Source organism: Pristis pectinata, chromosome 5, assembly GCF_009764475.1.
Source record: "Pristis pectinata isolate sPriPec2 chromosome 5, sPriPec2.1.pri, whole genome shotgun sequence".
NCBI classification, from domain to species: domain Eukaryota; kingdom Metazoa; phylum Chordata; class Chondrichthyes; order Rhinopristiformes; family Pristidae; genus Pristis; species Pristis pectinata.
Genome location: NC_067409.1, coordinates 94,315,122 through 94,336,769, shown reverse-complemented (window position 1 = coordinate 94,336,769; position 21,648 = coordinate 94,315,122). Strand labels below are relative to the sequence as shown.

The 21,648-nt window shown below is 42.4% G+C and overlaps 1 protein-coding gene across 1 annotated transcript in view; it reads left to right on the top strand.

Moving 5' to 3' along the window:
- The window catches only part of LOC127570314 (cadherin-18-like), a 480,238-nt gene that overhangs the window by 433,654 nt on the left and 24,936 nt on the right, over positions 1 to 21,648 (top strand). The window contains exon 6 of the mRNA XM_052015743.1: positions 20,584 to 20,751. Within this exon, the coding sequence (XP_051871703.1) occupies positions 20,584 to 20,751 (168 nt within the window). The remainder of the gene's footprint in view (positions 1 to 20,583; positions 20,752 to 21,648) is intronic.

Below are 21,648 nucleotides of genomic sequence, written 5' to 3'. Positions count from 1 at the left end.
TATCATTCTATTATTCCAGGGTAGGGGATTTCTACTGTTTTGAGGATTTGAAATGATGTAACATCAAACATCATTAACAATCCAATATTGTCATTAATCAGCTTATTTTCCTCTCCTTCGGGTATAGACATGGGAAAATCCATTGTGTTTATTAGAATGATATTCTTAATTTTAGGCTTTGTCTTGAGTGTGACAAAAAATGTCACTCAGACTTGATATCTTGCAAAATTGACATGCATAGACAGAACATGTAATGCAAAGCATGTTATGAAGGAAAATGAATGAAATTTTGCCTGTGGAAACTTACAGGGTAAATATTTAGTCAAAAGTTTCTGAAGTTATATTACAAATCCCAGAACATTTTTTTCAGTAATTCCATTCTGGAGCATTGAATTACAATTTCTTAATATTCTTGCAAAGATGATATCCATTTTTAGCAATTCACAGGTTGTTATTTCAAAGCCAGAAGCATTGTCATGTTATCTTGAATAGAACCTCAGGATGTTAACAGGAGCATTTTCGTTGGCCACTGTTCACATGCTCACCTGGGCTCCTTGAATTCACATCCACATTCTGTTTGATGAAATTGTCATCAGGTTTTACCAGCGTTACGCCTGCTGAATTTAGGATACACCAGCATTTACAGTCAAGGCCAGGATCTGGATGGGTTTACTCCTAAGGAATCAGCACTTCCAAGATCATTGGCATTTCCTGCCATTTTGTTAAGCTCAATCTTTTTATATAGGCATTTTGGATTAAGATTTTTTACTGGATGAAAACCTTTTCTGTAGTTTAGTCCTCTTGGATGATGGGTATTAAGGATCCTAAATCTTATTTTGATTTTTTTTTTAACTATGGACTATGGACTTTTGACTTCACTAGTTATGGTGCAATTGTCATGAGGTAGCAATCAACTAAAATCAATTTCAAATTTCCCACAGTGATCCAACAATATTGTTTGGGTGATAATAGTCTTCAAAGGAGATTGGATAAATACTTGAAAGAGAAAAGAAAATTGTAGGGAAGTGGGGAAAGGGTGTTGGAACAGGATTAAATTGTTTTTTCTGTTGTGCCTTTCATGGCTGCTGGATTTTCCAAAGTGTTTTGCAGCCAACTGGTGGTCTCGTGTCCAAGTTTAGTGTCCATATAATGTATGAAGAATGGGAACCAATTCGTACACAGCAAGATTGCCGAAGTGGGACTTAAACCTGTTGATTCAGAAGCAAGGGTGTGAATATAGGTGACACTGACACATCTGGAGGGGCCAGTGTAGGCTGAATGCTTGCCTTTTATGCTATATTGTAATTCAATACTTGAGTTCAATAAAGGTGTTATGTGGATAACTCAAACAATGCCATACAGATCAATAACACATGGGCAAAATGGTTGTTCAAAGAATTTTGGGCTCAATTCCCCACTTTATGTTGACCACTGTAAGGATTATTTTTAAGTCACCTGGGATGTTGCAGCTGGTATAAAAGATGTTGTAACCAGAACAAATGTCCTATTGAGCAAATCAGTCCTGGTTTCTGCTTGCAAGTTTGGGAGAACAAACAGCCTACAGGAATGTTCTTTTAGAGTCATAAAGAGGCCAGAGGCTTGATCCTAAAGCAATTAAGCTCTGTAGGAATGCAGGGAGAGGTGAAAGCTTTGGGAATATCTGGTTGACAAAATATGGCTACTAATCACAAGCTTGAATACAAATGACCTTTGATGGAATTTGGCACAGATTGATCTGTTGAATCAAAGGGATGTTTCGCTGTGACCAGATATTGACCGGGAATAGACTCTGATTGGTCAAAAGGTAACAGTTAAATGTTTATAGGTTAATCTTGAAAATGTTTATCTACAATGTGTAACCTTGGAATTGGATATTACTGGTTGCATAAGATTATGCTAAGGTTATAAAAATCACTTTATGAGTTGTTATACTTAAGTCACACTGGAACTTTGTATTTGAGTGACTTCTTTGCACATGCTTGACTAAACCTGTGAACAAAGTAATTTGCGTCTTGACTGATTAGTATACACATAGAGAGTAACTGACTCCCTCAAGAACCAGTTATCGAAGTACCACATTAATGGAATTCATGTTTTTATTTAACTTCTCAATGTGCTGTTTGAATATCCTATCTGTCTAGTATACTTCCAAATTTTATTAGATGCTTACTCTACTTAACATAAAACATAGAACAGTACAGCACAGGAACAGACCCTTCGGCCCACGATGTTGTGCCAAAATAATTAAACTAGTAATTAAATGCCTAACTAAACTAATCCCTTTCCTAAATTAATCCCACTCTTAAAGATTGTTTTTTCTTTATTTGCTTCTTGGAGCTTTAAGGTGAAAGTACCCACCCATATTTTGTCAGAACAGGCAACCATGGATTATGTGTGATAACTTTTCCCAAGTGTGTTCTGAGCATCCATTAAGATACTTGACTTTCTTCAAATCTTTCCAGTTGGGTAGTGATAAAATAATAATGTACATAGATAAATCTTTGCATTGTGAGCAGTATTATTCAGCGCTGGGTCAACTCATTCTGCTAGGTAGGTCACCGATGTTTCTGACCATCCACTTCAATATAGAGAGGATGATCCTGGAGAGAATGAAAACACCATGCCCCATTTTACCATCTCTCATGGCACTTGCCAATTTCAGAATTACTACATAAAGATTCACTGTTTTCCAAACAGCCACTAGATCAACAACCATAAGAATTTTGCCCATGTCAAAGCCAACACATTACAGAAAATAAACAAAGCCATGGATGAATTTGGAGAGAATCTGAGATTCAGGCTAAGGTAACTGTAAACTAATGTTTACTCTACAGTTGATCTATATTATGTATGAGCAATACAGAACTGGCACTGAGTGTGAACAATTTAGTAATTTCCATTGTTCAGCATTAATTGTACAATGCAAAACATAAAGTTTGCAATAAACCACATAAAATTACTTGTCCCTTACAAATTTAAGACACATTGAATGGGTTTAAACATCCTTGAATGGAACTATCCAAACTTGCATAGCAGCTCAATCAGTATTGTTTTCTGTTCCCATTTCATTTCACTTTGATCTACCTGTTAATAAACCGAAACCTATTTACAAGAGGTGGCAGAAGCTCAAGTATGCCTGCAGACAGCAGATAACCACATTTTGCATTTAACTTGGCCCTGATGATAAGAGTACACCATCCAGGGAAAATCATAGAGTCTTCCCATTTGTCACCATGAAAGCAAAAACATCAAAAAAGTATATTAATTACTCAGAGGCTCAAAATGGAACTGGGAGAAAATTCTGAAGGGAAAGATTGATGATATTTAGTTGTCAGTTTCCTCTGCAAGACCCAGAATGCTGCTGGAAGACTGACACATAGTTCACTCTTTGATGAGTTATAGGTACTACCAGAACTTGCAAACCCAGCTCCTAGTGAGTGCAGTGAACTCAGTGGGAAACCACAGGAAGGGATTTGGACTACACTGTACAAGTAAACAAGTTATTTCATTGGTCCCTTTGAAGCACGTAAACACCCAGAGCATATTCTTTTTTTGTTAGTAATACCCCTTCTGTTTTATCACTTGGTATCTTGGAGTTGCTCTTTGAAATATCACCATACAAATGTTCAGTTCATTGATACCAAACTCCATTTTCCATCCTCTTAACAATAGGATTAAACCCTATTTAACAGGTGAATGACTGTGTTAAATTTGTTGGGCATTAAGAATTTATCTCACAATGCAGCTGCAGTCAGTTAATAACACAATATTTTCAAATGCTGTTATTTGCTTCCTTTACTATCTCAGGATTAATTTAAAACATGTTAGTTCAGCTGAGATAAAATTAAATGAAACATGCCCAGAAATGTGTCCACCTTTAGAAGCACGAAATGTGCAGTTTGGTAATGGCTGTGCTTCGTGTCCCATTTCAGAAACTGGGTTCCATTATTATCAATGACACACAATTTCAGGAACAGAGTATAACATGCAAGTTATTGTGTTTCACTGTTACTGACGAGGGATGAATTCCTGTTTGATTTCTACATCTGGCACTTCCCACCCAGTGACATCAAGAAGAAGCCAGATCAGCTTTAGTGTTTGTGCCTAATTTCAATAGAATAGAACCGATTTTGCTGTTGATTATGCCACATGCTTTTTTGTACAAGTGGACATACCCAAATATAATAAGATCAGAATTTTCTTTGCTTAAACACTTTCACAGTCTTGGCATTTTTCATCTCTGCAATCTCCATCAACTGCTGATCTATACCCAAAACATTGAAGAAATTTGTCATTGTTCACTCGCTGTAAAACTACACCCAGTTGCACATCGCATTCCACTTCTGAAGTTTGGCTCCATTGACCTCAATGGAACCAAATTTCAGGAGCAGAGTGGAACCTGAGCAAACGTTATGTAAGTTTGTTTAGCACAAGTGACCAAAGACACATTTCAATATCAGTCATTAAGGGCAATGTAATCAGTTGCTGTTCTTCATGACATCATTAAACTTGCTGTCTATTTTTCAAAAATCACCAGCAGAAACAAGTGATATGTAAAAATGAAAATTGAGAACTACTACCAGAATGTGAAAAATGGAAAGTGCACAGTAGGAATAAGATACAGATGTGCCTCACGTACAAAATGATCTGTGGAATTCATTTTGAAATAAATGTCAAGTTTTACTCTTAACTGTTCAGGGCCCACAATACTGGTGTTTGGAAGTCTCTAATTTACTCAGCCTTTTATTTGTTTCTCATGACTTTGCTTCTTGATTAATTTTCTTTCATTACATTACTTCATTGAATATTATTTTCTCTAAAAACCTTTTTCTTACATTATTTTGTCATTGCTTTTGCTGTTATAGTTCTTTATATATATCCAGTTGCCTATTTTTATATCTATTTTATATATTATTTTTATATTTTTACATTAAACCATCTTAGTCCCCCTTGTAAGCAGGTTTTGTAAAATTAATGCTATTTTAATGGAGTCAGAACCACCGAAATGAAATGGTTATATTTTTGTTAAAGTAGCAAACAGGAGCATTTAACAAAAAAGGGTTAGTGCATTGTAAATAATAGACAAAGGTATATTGGTCCAAGAACATCACGTCAGTTATCCTGAGCCATCTTCTACTGCAATTTGGAATTGCCTGCATGTATACAGAATCTATGAACGTTAACAGAATATGCAATTTTGCATTTAAGGAAGAGTAGTCATTCACAATGGTCCATAAAAATGATCCTTTTAATGCTAACAAGTCACTCACGTAAATGGTAACACATTCCTTTGTCTTTTTGTAAAACATTGCCTATGGAAAAATTTGAACCAAATTGCATTCAAACAGACTAGTTTGGACACTTCGGTGGGTTAGTGCAGGAAGAGCCCACAGCACTTTTTACATCCCTCCCCATTTCTCTTTCCATTAACTTCACTATAATTTGGAATACAGGGTGATAGAAAACAATCTGCTGACTCACTAAAGCCTGCACCATTGTACAAATCCTAGTGAACCCCATTCTCGTGCCTGCATAGATGCAGATATTAGTCAAAGCATACTGTGCCACAAAAAGAAACCATAATCAAGGCAGAAGATCACCAAATTTAGATGGTGTTGACCATTTTCTGCAACTAATGCGGGATCCACAAGTACAACTCAAAAAAGATCACTTAAGTGGGCAGTGAATGTTAATGTCCAATAACAGCGCAGGCATGTGTGAACAAAGGGAAGTAACAGTTGCTGAAGTTATGTTCAAAAGCATTATGCAAATAGAGAACAGTTAGCTTGGATGCAAAAAAGCAGAGGAATAGAACTAAAAATAACCAGTCACTATAGCCAGTTACATTAAACAGTCCATGACCAGAGTAAAAAGGGCACCACTGGATGGAACTACCATGGGCTGAAACTTCATATCCCAATCCCTGTTCTCTTTACAGGCTAAGTTTAGAAATAATGAGAGATCACTGTGGATAAAATGACATGGAACAGCTCACACTCCTTCAGACAAATATTGTAAATTGTTTTTTTTTTCCGACTCATTTGCAGGAGGTGGGCATTTCTGGTAAGATCAACATTTGTTACTTGTTCTTGCTCATCTATGAACAATGTAACCATGCATCATTTCAGTGGGTCTTTAAGAGTTAACAACTTTCCGTGAGCCTGGTGTCACACGTAGGCCAGACTGGGTAAGGACCAGCTGATTTCATTCCCAAAAGGCAGCAGTGAATTAGATGGTTTTCATGGTAATCCAACAACTTCAAGTTCACCATTACCAACACAATTCAAAAAAAAATCCAGAGTAATTGAATTAATAATTAAGTTCCCCTAATACAATTTTTTACTCCCTGGATCAATACTTGAAGTCCTAGATTACTAGCCCAGTAACATAATCATGGGGATGAGCACCAAAACTGGATTGAATGACTACTCAGAGGTTGATGGAAAGTGCAAAGCTGTGAAATAAAAGAATTATTTAAGTCTTTATGAAAGAGACCTGTTGTGAACAATTTTTGAACTCGTGAAACATCAGCAAATGTCATATAACAGCAGAGGCATGTGTACACAAAAGGAAAGTAATAGTTGCTGAAGCTATGTTCAAAAAGATCATGCTGATACAAAATAGTTAGGATGCAGAAAAGCAGAAGAATAGAACTAAAAATAACCGGGACAACAATTAATGATGTACAAACTCAAAGATCCATGAAGGTGGCAGCACAGGTAGATAATGTGGTTAAGAAGGAATACAGGATACTGGCCTTCATTAGATTGGGCATTGAATATGAGAATAAGGAGGTTATACTCTAACTTTACAAAACATTAGTTAGACCTCAGCTGGAGTACTACATACATTTCCGGTCACCACATCAGAGGAAAGATGTGATAGTGCTGAAGGGGAAGCAGAGGAGATTCACCAGGATATTGACTGGGATGGAGGAAATTATGAGGGAAGACTGGATAGATTGGGTCCATTTTCCTTGGAGCGGAGGAGATTAAGAGAGGACATGAATGAGGTATTTAAAATTGAGGGATATAGATAGGACAGATTGCAGGAAACTTTTCCCCATATCAGAGATAGATAAAATTAGAGACCGTAGATTTAGTGGAAGAGATAAGAAATTTAGAGGGGATCTGAGGGGAACCTTTTTAACCCAGAGAGTGGTGAGTACCTGGAATACTCTGCCTGAGATAATGGTGGAAGCAGAGTCCCTGCGGTCTAGATGAGCACTTGCATCGCCTGGACATAGAAAATTATGGGCCAAATGCGGGAAAATGGGCCAAGTGCTGGAATATGGGATTATTATGGACTATCAGCCTGGATGTGATAGGCCAAATGGCCTGTTTCTTTGTTGTATGACTCTATGACTCAATAAACAGCAAAGTGTCCCCAAATGTATATAGTTGCACTTCAATCAGAATGGACGCTTTGTCCTCTTCACAGAAGCAGGAGAATCCCATCCTTTAAATTACATTTGAAGCAGCCACCAGAACTTCACCAGCCAGTATTGATCCTACTTGAAACACTTGCAGCTGAACAGATTTTTATGATGCAGAAGGCAAGGACAGAGTCATTGAGCTTTGATGTGGAAACAGTAGCTGTGATCAAGCTATACAAAGAAGGGTAGGATGCTCTCCAAGTTGTGTTGAATGCAAGACCTTAGTGAGGATTTATACAAGCGGAGGTAATTATTCTACCAGGAATTAATTGTTTGCCTCCTTGCAAAGTGATCCAGGAAGAGTCAAACACACAGTTTTACTCAGTCATCTCCCATATGATGGATCATTGGGTGCCTGGATTGCAAACTGGCATTTGGCCTGAGTCAACATCTGTGCAATGTGAAATGAAGACCTTGATTACTCAGGCCCATGTGTAATATTTACATGAAACCATGAATGAGGGATTGTAAGATCTCATTGATTGGCAGTCTTCATGAGCAGAAAATCACCACCAATGCCAAAAGTGGAACAGGACAGCAGTGACAGCATAGTATTCACGGCCCCAGAGTTTGTAGGCAGCATGTAGGCCTGAAGCAGTGACACTACACATCCTCTGAAAGCCAAGAGTCTCTGGGAAATGTGGCAAAGGATTCCTCTGGAACTAATCCATGTGCAATGAGTTAAATCGCAGATGCATGTTGCAGGCCTATTATCTCCAATGCTGTTCATCAGTTATCTGTGTCACCACTGTATAGACCCTTCAACTAGCAGAGAATCATCACACACCAATGCCATGAAGATTTTAATTAAGCATGTAATCCAATTATAACAGCAAAAATCAGTAGGTATATATAGAATCACAACACAGTTTAATAAAATTGATTCATATTTTCCTACTTTTACAATATATCATTTCATTGATCTGTGGAAAACAACCTTTCTGAAATTAATACTGATGATATTTGTAGATCATTACAGAAAATATACATTGAGAAATAAAAGGTAATGCTAATGTCCAATTGCAGAGGTCACTGGAAGAACTGAACTAATTTCCCTGTCTCCCTGATTATTTTGGCTCATCTACTATTACTGTATATTCTGCACCAGGACTCTGTAGTCCTGGCAGGGGTTTTATTTGCTCTGTATCCAAGTGTCTGCTGACACATTTGGTGCCAATACAGTGGCATAGCAGTTATGTTGCTGGACTAGTAATTCAAAGGCATAGACTTTCATGAGAAGATAGAGATTGAATTCTACCTTGGATGCGGGGGATTTAAAATCAAATCTGGAATTAAAAATAAGCTGGTATTAGCATCAACAAAACCCCCAACTTGTGTCATTTATGTCCTTCAGGGAAAGAAATCTGCCATCCTTAACCAGTTGGGTGAATATGACTCCCGACCCACAGTAATGCAGCTAAATGGAGACACAAGAGACTTCTGATGCTGGAATCCAGAGCAAACAACAAACTACTGGAGGAACTCAGGGGGTCAGGCAGCATTTGTAGAGGGAAATGGAGAAGCAAATCCCCACCCATCCCTCTCCTTCCCAGGCACCTTCTCCTGAAACCATAGGCGGTGTAGGGACACCTGTCCCTACACGTCCTCCCTCACCACCATCCAGAAACCTAAACAGCCCGTCCAGGTGAGGCAGAAATTCGCATGCACCTTCTCTAATCTTGTCTATTGCATTCGGTGCTCTCGATGTGGCCTCCTCTACATCAGCGAGACCAAGCGCAGACAAAGTGACTGGTTTGTTGAGTGTCTGTGCTACGTCTGCCTTGGCCTTCTCGAGCTCCTGGTTGCAAGCCACTTTAATTCCCCTTCCCGTTCCCACATTGGCCTGACTGTCCTCGGCCTCCTCCACTGCCAGGGTGAGGCTAAATACAAACTAGAGCTGCAGCACGTCGTATTCCTCTTGGATAGTCTACAACCTGATGGCATGAACATTGAGTTTTCCAATTTCATGTGACCTGCTCCTCTTCTGTCCCTTTTCCTCTCCTTCTGGTCCACCTAGTTCCTCCATCACAGACCCTGTCCCCCCCACAGCCTATCACCCAGTTTCTTTTGCCTCCTCGACCTACTCCCTCTGCCCATCACACACACTCCTCTCACTGTGTCCCCTCACCCCACTGTTCCCATCTGCCCTCCCAACCTTCTTTATTTGGTTCCATGCTCCACCTTCCTTTCCTATCGGATTCCAACATCTGCAGCCCTTTGTTGCCTCCACCTATCACCTCCCAACCTCCGTCGCTATTTCTACTCTTCTCTCCCCCACCTGGCTCCTTCTGCCAATCAACACCTCCTCACCTCGATCTACCTATTGCTTGCCATCCTTCCCTGTCACTTCTTTACACTGGCTATCTCCCCTCCATCTTTCAATCCAGATGAAGGGTCTCGATCCAACACTTCAGCTATCTGTTTCCCTCCACAGTTGCTGCCTGACCTGCTGAGTTCTTCACACAGTTTTTTATTTGTAATGTAGCTGAACCTCTGAAGTGAGCTTGATGCCAGAGTACCAATGCCAGACTCACCATAGGTACCCACATCTTGTCAATAAATAATTTTATAAAAAAGCTTCACTGCAGTCTATGACCCACTACCCTATGTGCTGAGGAAACTGTTTCCGGACAGTTTCAGGCATCCAAAGCATTGCTCAAAACCTATGTCACTTATTGGTGGGAAATGAGAGTGGAATTTGGCATCAGCCTGAAATGGTTGCATTATCAGTGATAATAAAACTGGTATGAAGACAGTTAAACCATTTACCGATGAAGGGGTTTGACTTGAAATGTTAATTCTGTTTCTCTTTTTGCAGATGCTGCCTAACTTGCTGAATGTTTCCAGCATTTTCTATCTTTACTTCAGATTTCCAGTATCCGATATTTTGTGATTTTGATGGACCATTTTCCCGATTACACCCCTTTTCAGAGCCACTGTTGAGCTGCAAAGCACCAATCTGATGCTCTTCAGCAGTTCTCCAGGTGTGAAAGGCTGGTCAAGAGGGAGATAAAGAGAGAAGTATTTAAACAGCCACTTTCATGACCTCAGAGTGGCCCCAAGCTTTTGTTTCTGCATTTGGAACATGGTAGCTGTTGTCATGTCGCAAATGTAGCAAACAATTTGCAGTCAGCAGGTTCTCATAAACAGCTTAATGAACTTCACCAGATAATCCATTCCTTAGCAGTGATTTGTGAGGAATACAGTATATATTGACATAACCATAGGAATAATTTTGGAGCAACACTATTGTATATTTTTTGCAAGCAACTGAGCTTTGTCTTTACATTGCAATTGACACAACCTACCTTTGGCAGTGCAGAAACTCCTCTGTTTCAACCTCGTCATTTGTGCTTATGTTTGTGCAACAGGAATTGGGCCCTATAACTTCCTAGCTCAGAGGCAAAGATGGTACCAACTGAATCACAGCTGACCGTGGTGCTAGAACACTGCAAGAGTACCATTCCAAGTGTCACAGGAAGTGGAGGGGTAGTGGGGCTTCTGGTGGAATGGAAACAATTCTGTCGGGTTGAAATGCAAGCCAGCCGTGGACCATGGAATCTTTATGAAGACAAAAGAAAGCTTCTTGTTCTTTTGACTCTAGGAAAAACCTAGATTTTCACTTAGGTGCCTCTTTAAAGACTATATGTTAGACTGCTGACTCTTTGGAATCAGCTGGGTATTGGAGAACAATTGGGTTATCAATGTAGTCCCTATCGCCAATCAGGCCTGCTGTTTCCTCAAACTAGGCATTGACCATTGACAGTGAAGTACAGTGTGCACATGCTATTGTTTGTGCTTATATAATCTTTAATGAAGATCAAGTAATGCAATATTGGAAACATTAATGCAAAAGTCTGAAATATATTTGCTCAATATTTTAACAAAGGCTAATAGAGTCATATGGCACATCAAGTCCATGCCAATCATCAAGCACTGATTCATTTTTATTCCTTCATGCTTTCTTCAACTTATCCCAGATTCTACCACTCACTAACTCACTAAGAACAATTTACAATGGTCGTTTGACCTACCAATCTGCATGTCTTTAGGATGTGGGAAGAAACTGGAGCACCTGGAGGAGACCCATGAGTTGACAGGAGGAGCATGCAAACTCCATACCAGAGGTCAGGATTTAATCCAGGTCACTGGAGGTGTGAGGCAGCAGCTCAATTAGATCTATCATGTGCAATTTGTTAATCCTTGTGGTTTCACCTCTGCAAAGTGCTTTGAATATTTTATTAAAGGCATTCTATAAGGTTAAACATCCAGTAAAAAGAATAGGCAAAGTGATTTTCATCAGTCCATGGCTTGCCCTTCAGTGAATTTTAACCTGATGTATTCCTTTACGTGACAGATTATTTTGGGGAGCAAATGCTACACCCAGAAGACATTCAAACTGATATCATGCTTTTGATCTTAATGTGTAATGTGCCTTAAACCAAAACTAGTTCTAAGTATAATGTCCCAACTAAACTAAGTTAATTTAACCGGTTGTATGGTTCAGCTTAGTTGGATCTGAACTCTTATAAACATATTGTTGAGGTAATGTGTTTGGTTCCGCTTAGCTGAATTTGAACTCGTATGAAGCACATTGTGAAGGTAATGGTAGAAAAATCATTACTTTTTTCATCTCAGGTTGCTGTTTAATTTAATTTAAATGGCAATTTCAAAACTAGGGAACACAAGTATGAAATTAACAAGCCTACAGCAAGACTGGAGATTAGAAGAATTATTTACTTTTTCTTATTCCCTCCAGAGTTGGGGATGTGTGGGAAGCATCCCAGCAAAACTGGGTATTGCTGTGTTGATTAAATCCTGTAAAGAAAGAACTGAATGAAGGACTGATTAAGAAGAGGATTGAAAGCTGAGCATAATTACAGATACTGATAACTGAATAATTAATGGTTATGTGCTTCTGGAACTATATGAATGTTATCTGAGGAATGCAATGGGTCGGGGTTGAATAATATTAGATTGTTTTCATGTATTTTGAGTTGATCACCTCAGAGGTTCAAGGAGAGATTTAACAGAATTTTTCTTTTTTTTTCTTTGGAATTGTTTATTCTCCTGGAGGCTAATCATCTCCCCCAGGAGCTTAATTAAGGTGAAGTTCTTGATAGCACAAGTTCTGCCTGACCCACTTTAGAACTAGGTTTTTTCAGGACCAACAGATTCTCACTTTTTATATTTTGTTGTATTGCTTGTCTCTTAAGGGATTTTACAATGTTATTGCATGCTATGTATAAAATGTAAATTCATCTAGTTTAATACCCTTTACTGTGAGGAGACGATGCTCATGCAACATAATGATTGGAGGTAATGGAAAGAACTAGGAAATCAGGAAATCTATTCCAAGCTGACTTTGGAGAAATATCAGGATTCTTATTGCAAAAATGTTTGGTGAATTAGAATGAAATAGAACTCATTTCCTATTCTGATGGCTTTTTAGACCTGCATTCCTTATGGCGTTTGTAAGAAATTGAGATATAAACGTGATTGACAGCCATCTGTAACCTCTAATCATCATTGATGGGTTTGGAAAACTGAAAGAAATAAATTATCAGATGCAAGAGATGCTTCTATCAAGAAAAATCTTTGACAACTGTCAATCGCGTATTTGGTGAAATTCATTTTTTTCCTTTTTGTATGTGCTGTAATGTTAGTCAGATAGGACGATACGATTTACTCCTGCCAACAAGTAATAGTCTATAATACCTAACCTAAGGCAATTTGACCTTCATCGATGTCGAGCTGTTAACAACTCAATGTTTGCTTCAGCAGACATTTCAGAAAGCAAAGGACTAAGCATTCTCTCCTAGTTTGTATATTGATCCTATTGTTACTTATATTCCCATAACCTGCAACTGCAAAATAGTAGTTTACGACATACAAGGAGAAATGTCGTATATGTGAGATCAATTTAGATAAGTCTGATCACCCGTACCCTGATTAAGGTTCTTGCAAATATTCAGAACTGAGGGTCAGGAAGTTGCAATATGGTTAAGGCTTTGAGTGGGATACAGAAGTAAATATTGGGCCAGGGTGTCCTGGATCTGACCTGCACCTAGCAGAAGTAGGCCAGGTAGTCTACTCCTGCTACCACTTTCTTGTGCTCAAATCCGTCCATTCAGAAAACTTGTCTGGAGTCCCCAGCAACAATAAAATCAACTATCTCTGTCATTTTGAATCCCCTGCTGTTGCTCTGAAATTCTTTTAATGATAGTCACTTGCAGAAGAAAGAGGTTTCCAAAAAATTCGATTGAAAACCTCCAGCAGGGAGCTAGAAATCACATGACTGCCTCTACTCAGAAAACTCACCCCCTTGGAGCCTGCCTGCTTACATTAGCTTACTATTGGATATCCAGGATCAGCCTGAATGTATCCAGGAGTGCTGTTGTTAATCTGTCAGACTTGGTGCAATGGACGGTTTTTGGGAGGATGGGGAATTGAGATTTTCTAGACCGGCAAAACATATTAGGTGGTACGCCTGTACAGAACTGAAGGTTGTCAACATCTGTGAATCTTTACTTTTGGTCTTCAAAGTTAATCTCTGAACCAATACCACTGAAACTGGTAACCTGACACAGTGTTGTTTTTCTGGATCTTGCTATGCTCAAAATGGCCAACGAAAATGATCTGAGAACCTATTTACAAGAAGGTGTTTTGTAGTCAATGCTAACCGCCAAACTCCCTGACCAAAACCGATACTGCCACACACCACCAATCCTTCCTTTCCTTCTCCTCTTCTTCTCTCTTTCCTATCTTCACCTCACACTCACCTCCCTCATTTACGGTGAATAGAAAACAAAGTGATGGATGATTTCCAGCCCCATGCATACCCAGGTCCCGCTGGTCATCTACAAAAATCAATCTCAACCTTAAATAATCTCAATGATCAATCATCCACTGCATTCTGAGCTGGAGAAGACTAAAATTTAGACCCCTCTGCATAAAGAAGGTTCTCCTTGTCTCAGAACTAATTAACCTATTCTTTATCCTGTGACTTTGCCCTTGAGATCCCGACTTTCCATCTGGACGAATCCATCTCTTAGCATCTATCCTATCAATCCCTTTCAGAATTGTGTATGTCAAAATGAGATCTCTAAACCACCTCCCTGTAGTCATTTTAGTCTGCATTCTGTTATGGCTTTTCCCTTGTACTACCTCAATATACTGATGTGATGAAATGATCTGTATGGATGGCATGCAAAACAAACTTCTTCATTGTACATCGGTACATGTGACAATAATAAATCCATTTACCAATTTACTGTACATTTAGAATTATGTTGTAGACATCTTGGGTGATTTTTCTTAAACCCCACTTAATGAAAACCTTCCATTTCATCTCCAGCACTATCCCAATTTCCCTCAGTCATGGTAAATAGAAAGAATAAGAGAAGTTCAGCAGCCCTCCAGCTCGGGTCCCACATATCAGTTGTTCTAATTGTTGCTATTGACTAAACATGATATTAATGTCCAAAATGGCATATGAATAAATGGACAGAGAAAAAAAGCAGCAGTAGGTCTTACAAACCTGCCCCATCATTAATTAAGATCAAGGCTGATCTAATTGTAACCTCAGCTCTGCATTTCCATCTACCTGTGGCAACCTTTCACCTTGTTGCTTACAAGTTAACTTTCTACGTTGCCTTAAAAAAATTGAAAGACTCAGCTTCCACTGCCTTTTGAATAAAAGAGCTCCAAAGGTTCAAGACTTTTTGAAAGAGAAAAAAAAAATCACCTCTTCTCTTTTCTAAATGGGCAGCTCCTTATTTTTAAAAGTGACCTCTGGTTTTAGATTATCCCACAAGATGAAAGAAACATCAAGGATCTAACTAATTCCTGAATGAATTTATGATTTGTTTAGTGCCTCTACTACCTTACATCGGAAACCATTCCAAATGTCAATTACATTTCTTTGTAAAGATCTTTTTTTTTAATTCTGTTATACATTTTGCTTTCATCAGTTTCCATCTATCTTTTTGTTCAGGTATCCTGATTTGCACTGTTCCAAATTAACCTCGACTGTGTCATTAACATCTTTTTTTGATTTCAACATGCTGCTGTCTATTTTTCAAGCTTAAATACCACATTTTCTATAAATTTTCCTCATTGCAATGGTTAGATGCCAGGAGCTAGATCAGTCGCTCTTCTATGAACTCATTTTGCTCAAGGAATGGATTTATCAAGGCAGGCACTCTACAGCTTCTATTTTATACTCTACTGATGTACCGATATAATTAAAAATTCTATTGTAGCAGCTAGCTACACACTACGAAATGAAGACACAGAGTCGCTGGTTTCGAAATCAGAGGTCGAATGCCGACCGGGGCGCAGTGCACCTTTAATAGCCGAAAACTTCCTGCGCTACAGTTCCCGCGCTGACGTCACGCGTGGGTCACCTGACCTTCCCGCGCGTGGGCTTTCCCAGCCCAACACTGGGGAAGAAGGAGGACCCCGAGCCATCTTGGATCGGGGCCTCCGACGACGTCGCGATGTCGGGAGCCGGTTCGATGCTAGTGCGGTGAGTCACTACATAACCCCTCCCAGAACAGGCAATACCGTCGCGAAAACCAGAATTAAATAAACTATGACTTGGGTGGCCTGCCCCTGCGCCGCGCTCACTGTACCACCATGGGTTGGTCCGAGTCTAAATGAGCCGGCTTCAGCCGGTCAACCGTAAACACCTCCTCACACCCCCCAATGTCCAGCACGAACGTAGATCCATTGTTCCCGACGACCCAGAATGGCCCTTCGTATGGCCGTTGCAGCGGTGATCAATGCGCGCCCCTCCTGATGAAGACAAACCTACAGTCTTGGAGGGAAGTCGGCATACGGGTCGGGACCTGTCTGTGTCGCGAGGTGGGAATCGGGGCCAGGCTTCCAAGCCGCTCGCGCAGCTGGTCGAGCGCTGCGGCAGGTCTTTCCCCTGGCCCCCAAGGGGCTGGTAGGAACTCGCCCGGGACGACTAAGGGCGTTCCGAAGACCATCTCCGCGGACGAGGCATGCAGATCCTCTTTTGGCACGGTGCGTATCCCCAGCAGTTCCAGGGGAGTTCGTCTACCCAGTTGGGCCCCTTAAGGCGGGCCATGAGTGCCGACTTCAGGTGGTGATGGAACCTCTCCACCAGCCCATTGGATTGCGGATGATAGGCGGTGGTGAGGTGGATCCGGGAACCTCACAAGTCAGCGACGGCAGACCACAGGCCGGAGGTATCTGCGAGGGGAATGGCTTCAGGCTAGCGGGTAAAAGGGTCGACAATCATGAGGAGGTACCGTGCTCCTCGGAAGACTGGAAGGGGGCCAACCAGGTCGACATGGATATGATCGAACCTCCGGCGGGTAGGCTGAAAATCCTGCAAGGGGACCTTGACACGCTGCTGTACTTTCGAGGTCTGGCAGTGAGTGCAGGACTGGGCCCATTCGGAAACCTCTTTACGTGGGCCATGCCAGATGAACTTGTCTGACACCATCCAGACAGTAGTCTGGATGGATGGGTGTGCAAGGCCGTGGATGGCATCAAACACCCGTTTGCGCCAGGCAGCTGGGGCGATGGGGCGGGGTCTACCCGTGGAGATATCACAGAGCAGGGTGCACTCACCGGGGCCTGCCGGAAGGTCTTGCAGTTGCAGGCCCAAGACTGCGGTGCGATAGCTGGGCATCTCCATGTCCATTCGCTGTGCCTCAGCTAAGGCGCCGAAATCCACCCCCTGGAACAAAACCTGGATGGTGGGCCGTGACGGTGCATCCACGACCACATTCTCTTTCCCCGACAGATGGCAGACGTCAGTGGTGAACTCTGAGATGTACGACAAGTGCCGCTGTTGCCGTGCTGACCAGGGATCTGAGATCTTGGTGAAGGCGAAGGTCAACGGCTTGTGGTCAGTGAAAGCTGTAAACGGCCTGCCCTCCAAGAAGTAACAGATGTGTCTGATGGCCAGGTACGACGCCAACAGCTCGCGGTCGAAGGCGCTATATTTGAGCTCTGGTGGTCGAAGGTGCCTGCTGAAGAACGCCAGCGGTTGCCAACATCCTTCGATAAGCTGTTCTAGCATGCCTCCGACCGCTGTGCTGGAGGCGTCGACCGTGAGGGTAGTCGGGACATCCATGTGAGGATGCACCAACATGACCGCATCTGCCAAGGCCTGCTTGATTTCGACGAACGCGGTGTGAGTCTCTTCTGACCAAACAATGTCCTTGCTTCCGCCTGACAGGAGAGTAAACAATGGGCGCATGATGCGGGCCGCGGATGGTATGAACCGGTGATAAAAGTTTACCATAGCGAGGAATTCCTGCAGGCCCTTGATGGAGGTGGGTCTTGCAAAATGGCGGATGGCGTCGACCTTCGCAGGCAGGGGCGTGGTGCCATGTTTGTCAATCCGATGACTCAGGAAATCGATTGTCCCCAGCCCGAATTGGCATTTGGCTGGGTTGACAGTCAGGCCGAAATCCCTCAGGTGAGAAAAGAGTTGACGGAGGTGCGTGAAGTGTTCCTGATGGCTGTTGCTGGCGATCAAGATGTCGTCGAGATATATGAAGGCGAAGTCAAGGTCGTGCCCCACCGCATCCATGAGTCGTTGGAAGGACTGAGCAGCGTTCTTGAGACCAAAGGGCATCCGGACGAATTCAAAGAGGCCAAAAGGTGTGATCAGCGCCGTTTTTGGAATGTCGTCTGGATGCACCGGGATCTGGTGATACCCGCGGATGAGGTCGACCTTGGAATAAATGGACCACCCCATGTAGGTTGGCAGCAAAGTCCTGAATGTGCGGCACGGGGTACTGGTCCGGAGTAGTAATGTCGTTGAGGTGTCGGTAATTGCCACAGGGACGCCAGCCTCCGGCTGCCTTGGGGACCATGTGTAGCAGAGAGGCCCTTGGGCTGTCTGACCTGCGGATGATCCTCAGCTCCTCCATTTTTTAAAATTCCTCCTTCGCGAGGCGGACCTTGTCTGGGGGTAGCCGCCAGGCATGGGCGTGGAGGGGAGGGCCCTGGGTGGGGATGTGATGCTGGACGCCGTGCTTGGGCAAGGTGGTGGAGAACTGGGGTGTTAGTAAGGACGGGAACTCTGCCAGGACCCTGGCAAACTTGTTGGTTGATGTGGTGACGGAGTCGAGGTGTGGAGCCAGCAGCTTGGCCTCACCCAACGAGAACGTTTGGAAGGTCCTGGCATGTACCAAATGCTTACCCCGCAGGTCAACCAGCAGACTGTTGGCACAAAGGAAGTCTGCCCCAAGGAGTGGTTGTGCGATGGCTGCCAGGATGAACCTCCAAGTAAAGCTGCAGGTGCTGAACTGGAGGTGTACCAACCAGGTGCCAAAGATCCGAATGGCGCTGCCGTTGGCGGCTCTGAGGACGGGTCCTGGTGTGCATTTGCGAGTCTCGCGGTCGTTAAAGGCACGACGCTAACTTCGGCTCCAGTGTCCACGAGGAACCGACATCCGGAACACCTGTCCCACACATGCAAGAGGCTATCCGGGTGGCCAGCCGCCATAGCCATTAGCGACGGCTGGCTCTGGCGTTTCCCGGAAACCTGCATGGTGGCCGGCATCTGCAGGTGTCAGCGCCCCACTGCTGGTGGTAGAAACACCATTGGTCGGTCGGTGTCTCAGACCTGGTGGCGGATGGGGAACGTTCAATCGCCAGGTCTGGCCTGCTGGGCTGCTAGGTACGTGGCGTGGCAACGCGCTTGACGGACGCCCCGCTCTCCTTTTTCGCCCGCCTAAGGACATCCACCCGGGTGGCCACCTTCCAGCGTTCACTGAAATCGGCATCCGCCAGGAGCAGGGGGATGTCGTCGGGTAACTGCTCCAGGAAGATCTGCTCAAACAGCAGGCAGGGTTTATGCCCGTCTGCCAGGGCCAACATCTCATTCATGAGCGCAGAGGGGGGTCTGTCGCCCAAACCATCAAGGTAGAGTAGGCGGGAGGCTCGTTCGCGTCGGGAAAGGCCGAAAGTCTCGAGAAGGAGGGTCTTGAACTTATCGTACTTCTCCTCCTCCGGGGGCACCTGGATGAAATCCTCGACCGAGGCGGCGGTGTCTTGGTCGAGGGCGCCCACCAAGTAATAGTACTTGGTGTCATCCCTGGTGATCTGGCGAACCTGGAACTGGGCCTCGGCCTGGTTGAACCAGACACTGGGCCAGAGGGTCCAGAAGGTGGGCAGTTTAAGGACTACTGCCTGTACCTCTTGCTGTGCAGACATCATCGGTCCAAAAACGTTTGGGCCCGTCGGGGTCACCAATGTAGTGGCTAGCTACACACTACAAAATGAAGACACAGAGTCGCTGGTTTCGAAATCAGAGGTTGAATACCGACTGGGGCGCAGTGCGCCTTTAGTAGCCGAAAACTTCCCACGCTACAGTTCCCGCGCTGACGTCACGCACGGGTCACCTGACCTTCCCACGTGCGGGCTTTCCCAGCCCAGCGCTGGGGAAGAAGGAGGACCCCGCGCCATCTTGGATCGGGGCCTCCGATGACGTTGCGATGTCGGGAGCCGTTTCAATGCCAGTGCGGTGAGTCACTACACTATCCCCTTTATTTACCAGTTAGTTAACATGTTCAATGTTCAACCTATTTGTCACAAGAAGTTTTAATTTGTTAAACTTGTACTTCAGTCAACTCTGAAGTTATTACACTATTATAAATTGTTGATGTAGAAGTGTTTCAGGATAGGATAGATATTAAAAGTTGTTGTCTTCAGGCAGAGTCAGACACAAATTAATCATATTTCACAATAATGTTGTGAATAAGGCATTTTAATTACATTACGAGTAATTCATAGTCATTGAAGATGTAAATACATTTATGAAATTAAATGGTAAGTGATTTCGTCCATCAGAATTCTCTGGTTAATTAAAGTCTAAAAGTTTGAAACGGAAAATATTGATGAGACAAAATGACATACATTAAGTGAAATTGCTAAAATGTACTTTGTTTTATAGTTAATTATGTCCAAAGCAAATTTTCTTATGCTATATTTTGACTTTAGCATTATTATTGTATTATAATACAATTATAATACAGCCCAAGGTCTATATCAAATAGATAATACTTAATCTTACCCCAAGCCTCCATAGAATTGTATTCCTTGCTGTTGTTTTCTATGGATACTAAACTGTTGATTTTCTTTCCACTGTTTTGCAGGAATCATCAGAACAGCCTTACCCAATATGGACAGGGAAGCAAGAGAACAGTATTCTGTCGTCATTCAAGCCAAAGATATGGCCGGACAGATAGGAGGACTGTCGGGCTCTACAACTATTAATATCACGCTAACCGATGCCAATGACAATCCTCCCAGGTTCCCGCAAAGTATGTGTCAATTTTCAATTAATGCGATGCATGTTCTAAGGTTACAGTCTGTCTCAATAGAGGGGTATGTCATATTACAAATGTATTTTAGATTACAGAGTGAAGTGTATTGTTTTCATTGTCTCTCTGCTTTCCTGACTTTGTTGAACAGTGCATCAGCAGCTACGCACCTTCACTAGTAGTTTGGCTGGATAAAAAGTAATCTCTTTGAAAAGAAATATGAAAAAGAAATAGTTTTCGACCCAACACTAACTATTCCACTGTCATTAGTGTATTTGGCTAAATTGTTGTTGTAAATGTAGGTTTTATTTCAAAACTTAAACTGAGGTATTCCCTCCCCAAATTCGAAAGAGGATTGCGTGAATATTGAGGCAGCAGCAGGAGAGTTGGGATTATAGCCTGGATTAGAGTCAGATCTTGCCTATATTTTGAGGCTGTTAATTATGATCTAACAATAACATCTTGAATTTTAAAGTGCTCCTATTAAAGACAAAGATCCCATGCCAAAGCATAAAACAAACTTTGATGTCAAACTGAAGAAAGATGTTAGCAATATGACCAAAAGATGGCCAAAAAGAGAGGTGAAGAGACAGGAAGGTTTAGGGAGAAAATCCTCTCTAATGGGCAGACAAAGAGAAACAGGATGCACAAGTGGACAGGAATGTAAAGCTGTTGCAGAGCCATCAAGCTAGAGAGAAGCGAAGCCAGACAAAACTTAAACTTGAGAACGTAGCGGTTGCTACCGCTAAATAAAACAAGACGCTAGTCGAAGGATTGTCAAACAAGAACTGGTTTATTTTCCCGCCTTGCGCGGGCCTTTTAAGGGAGACTGTTCCCGCCCAATGCAACCGGCAATGACGTAAGTACTACGTCATCAAGTCTTTCCCGCGCGCGGGT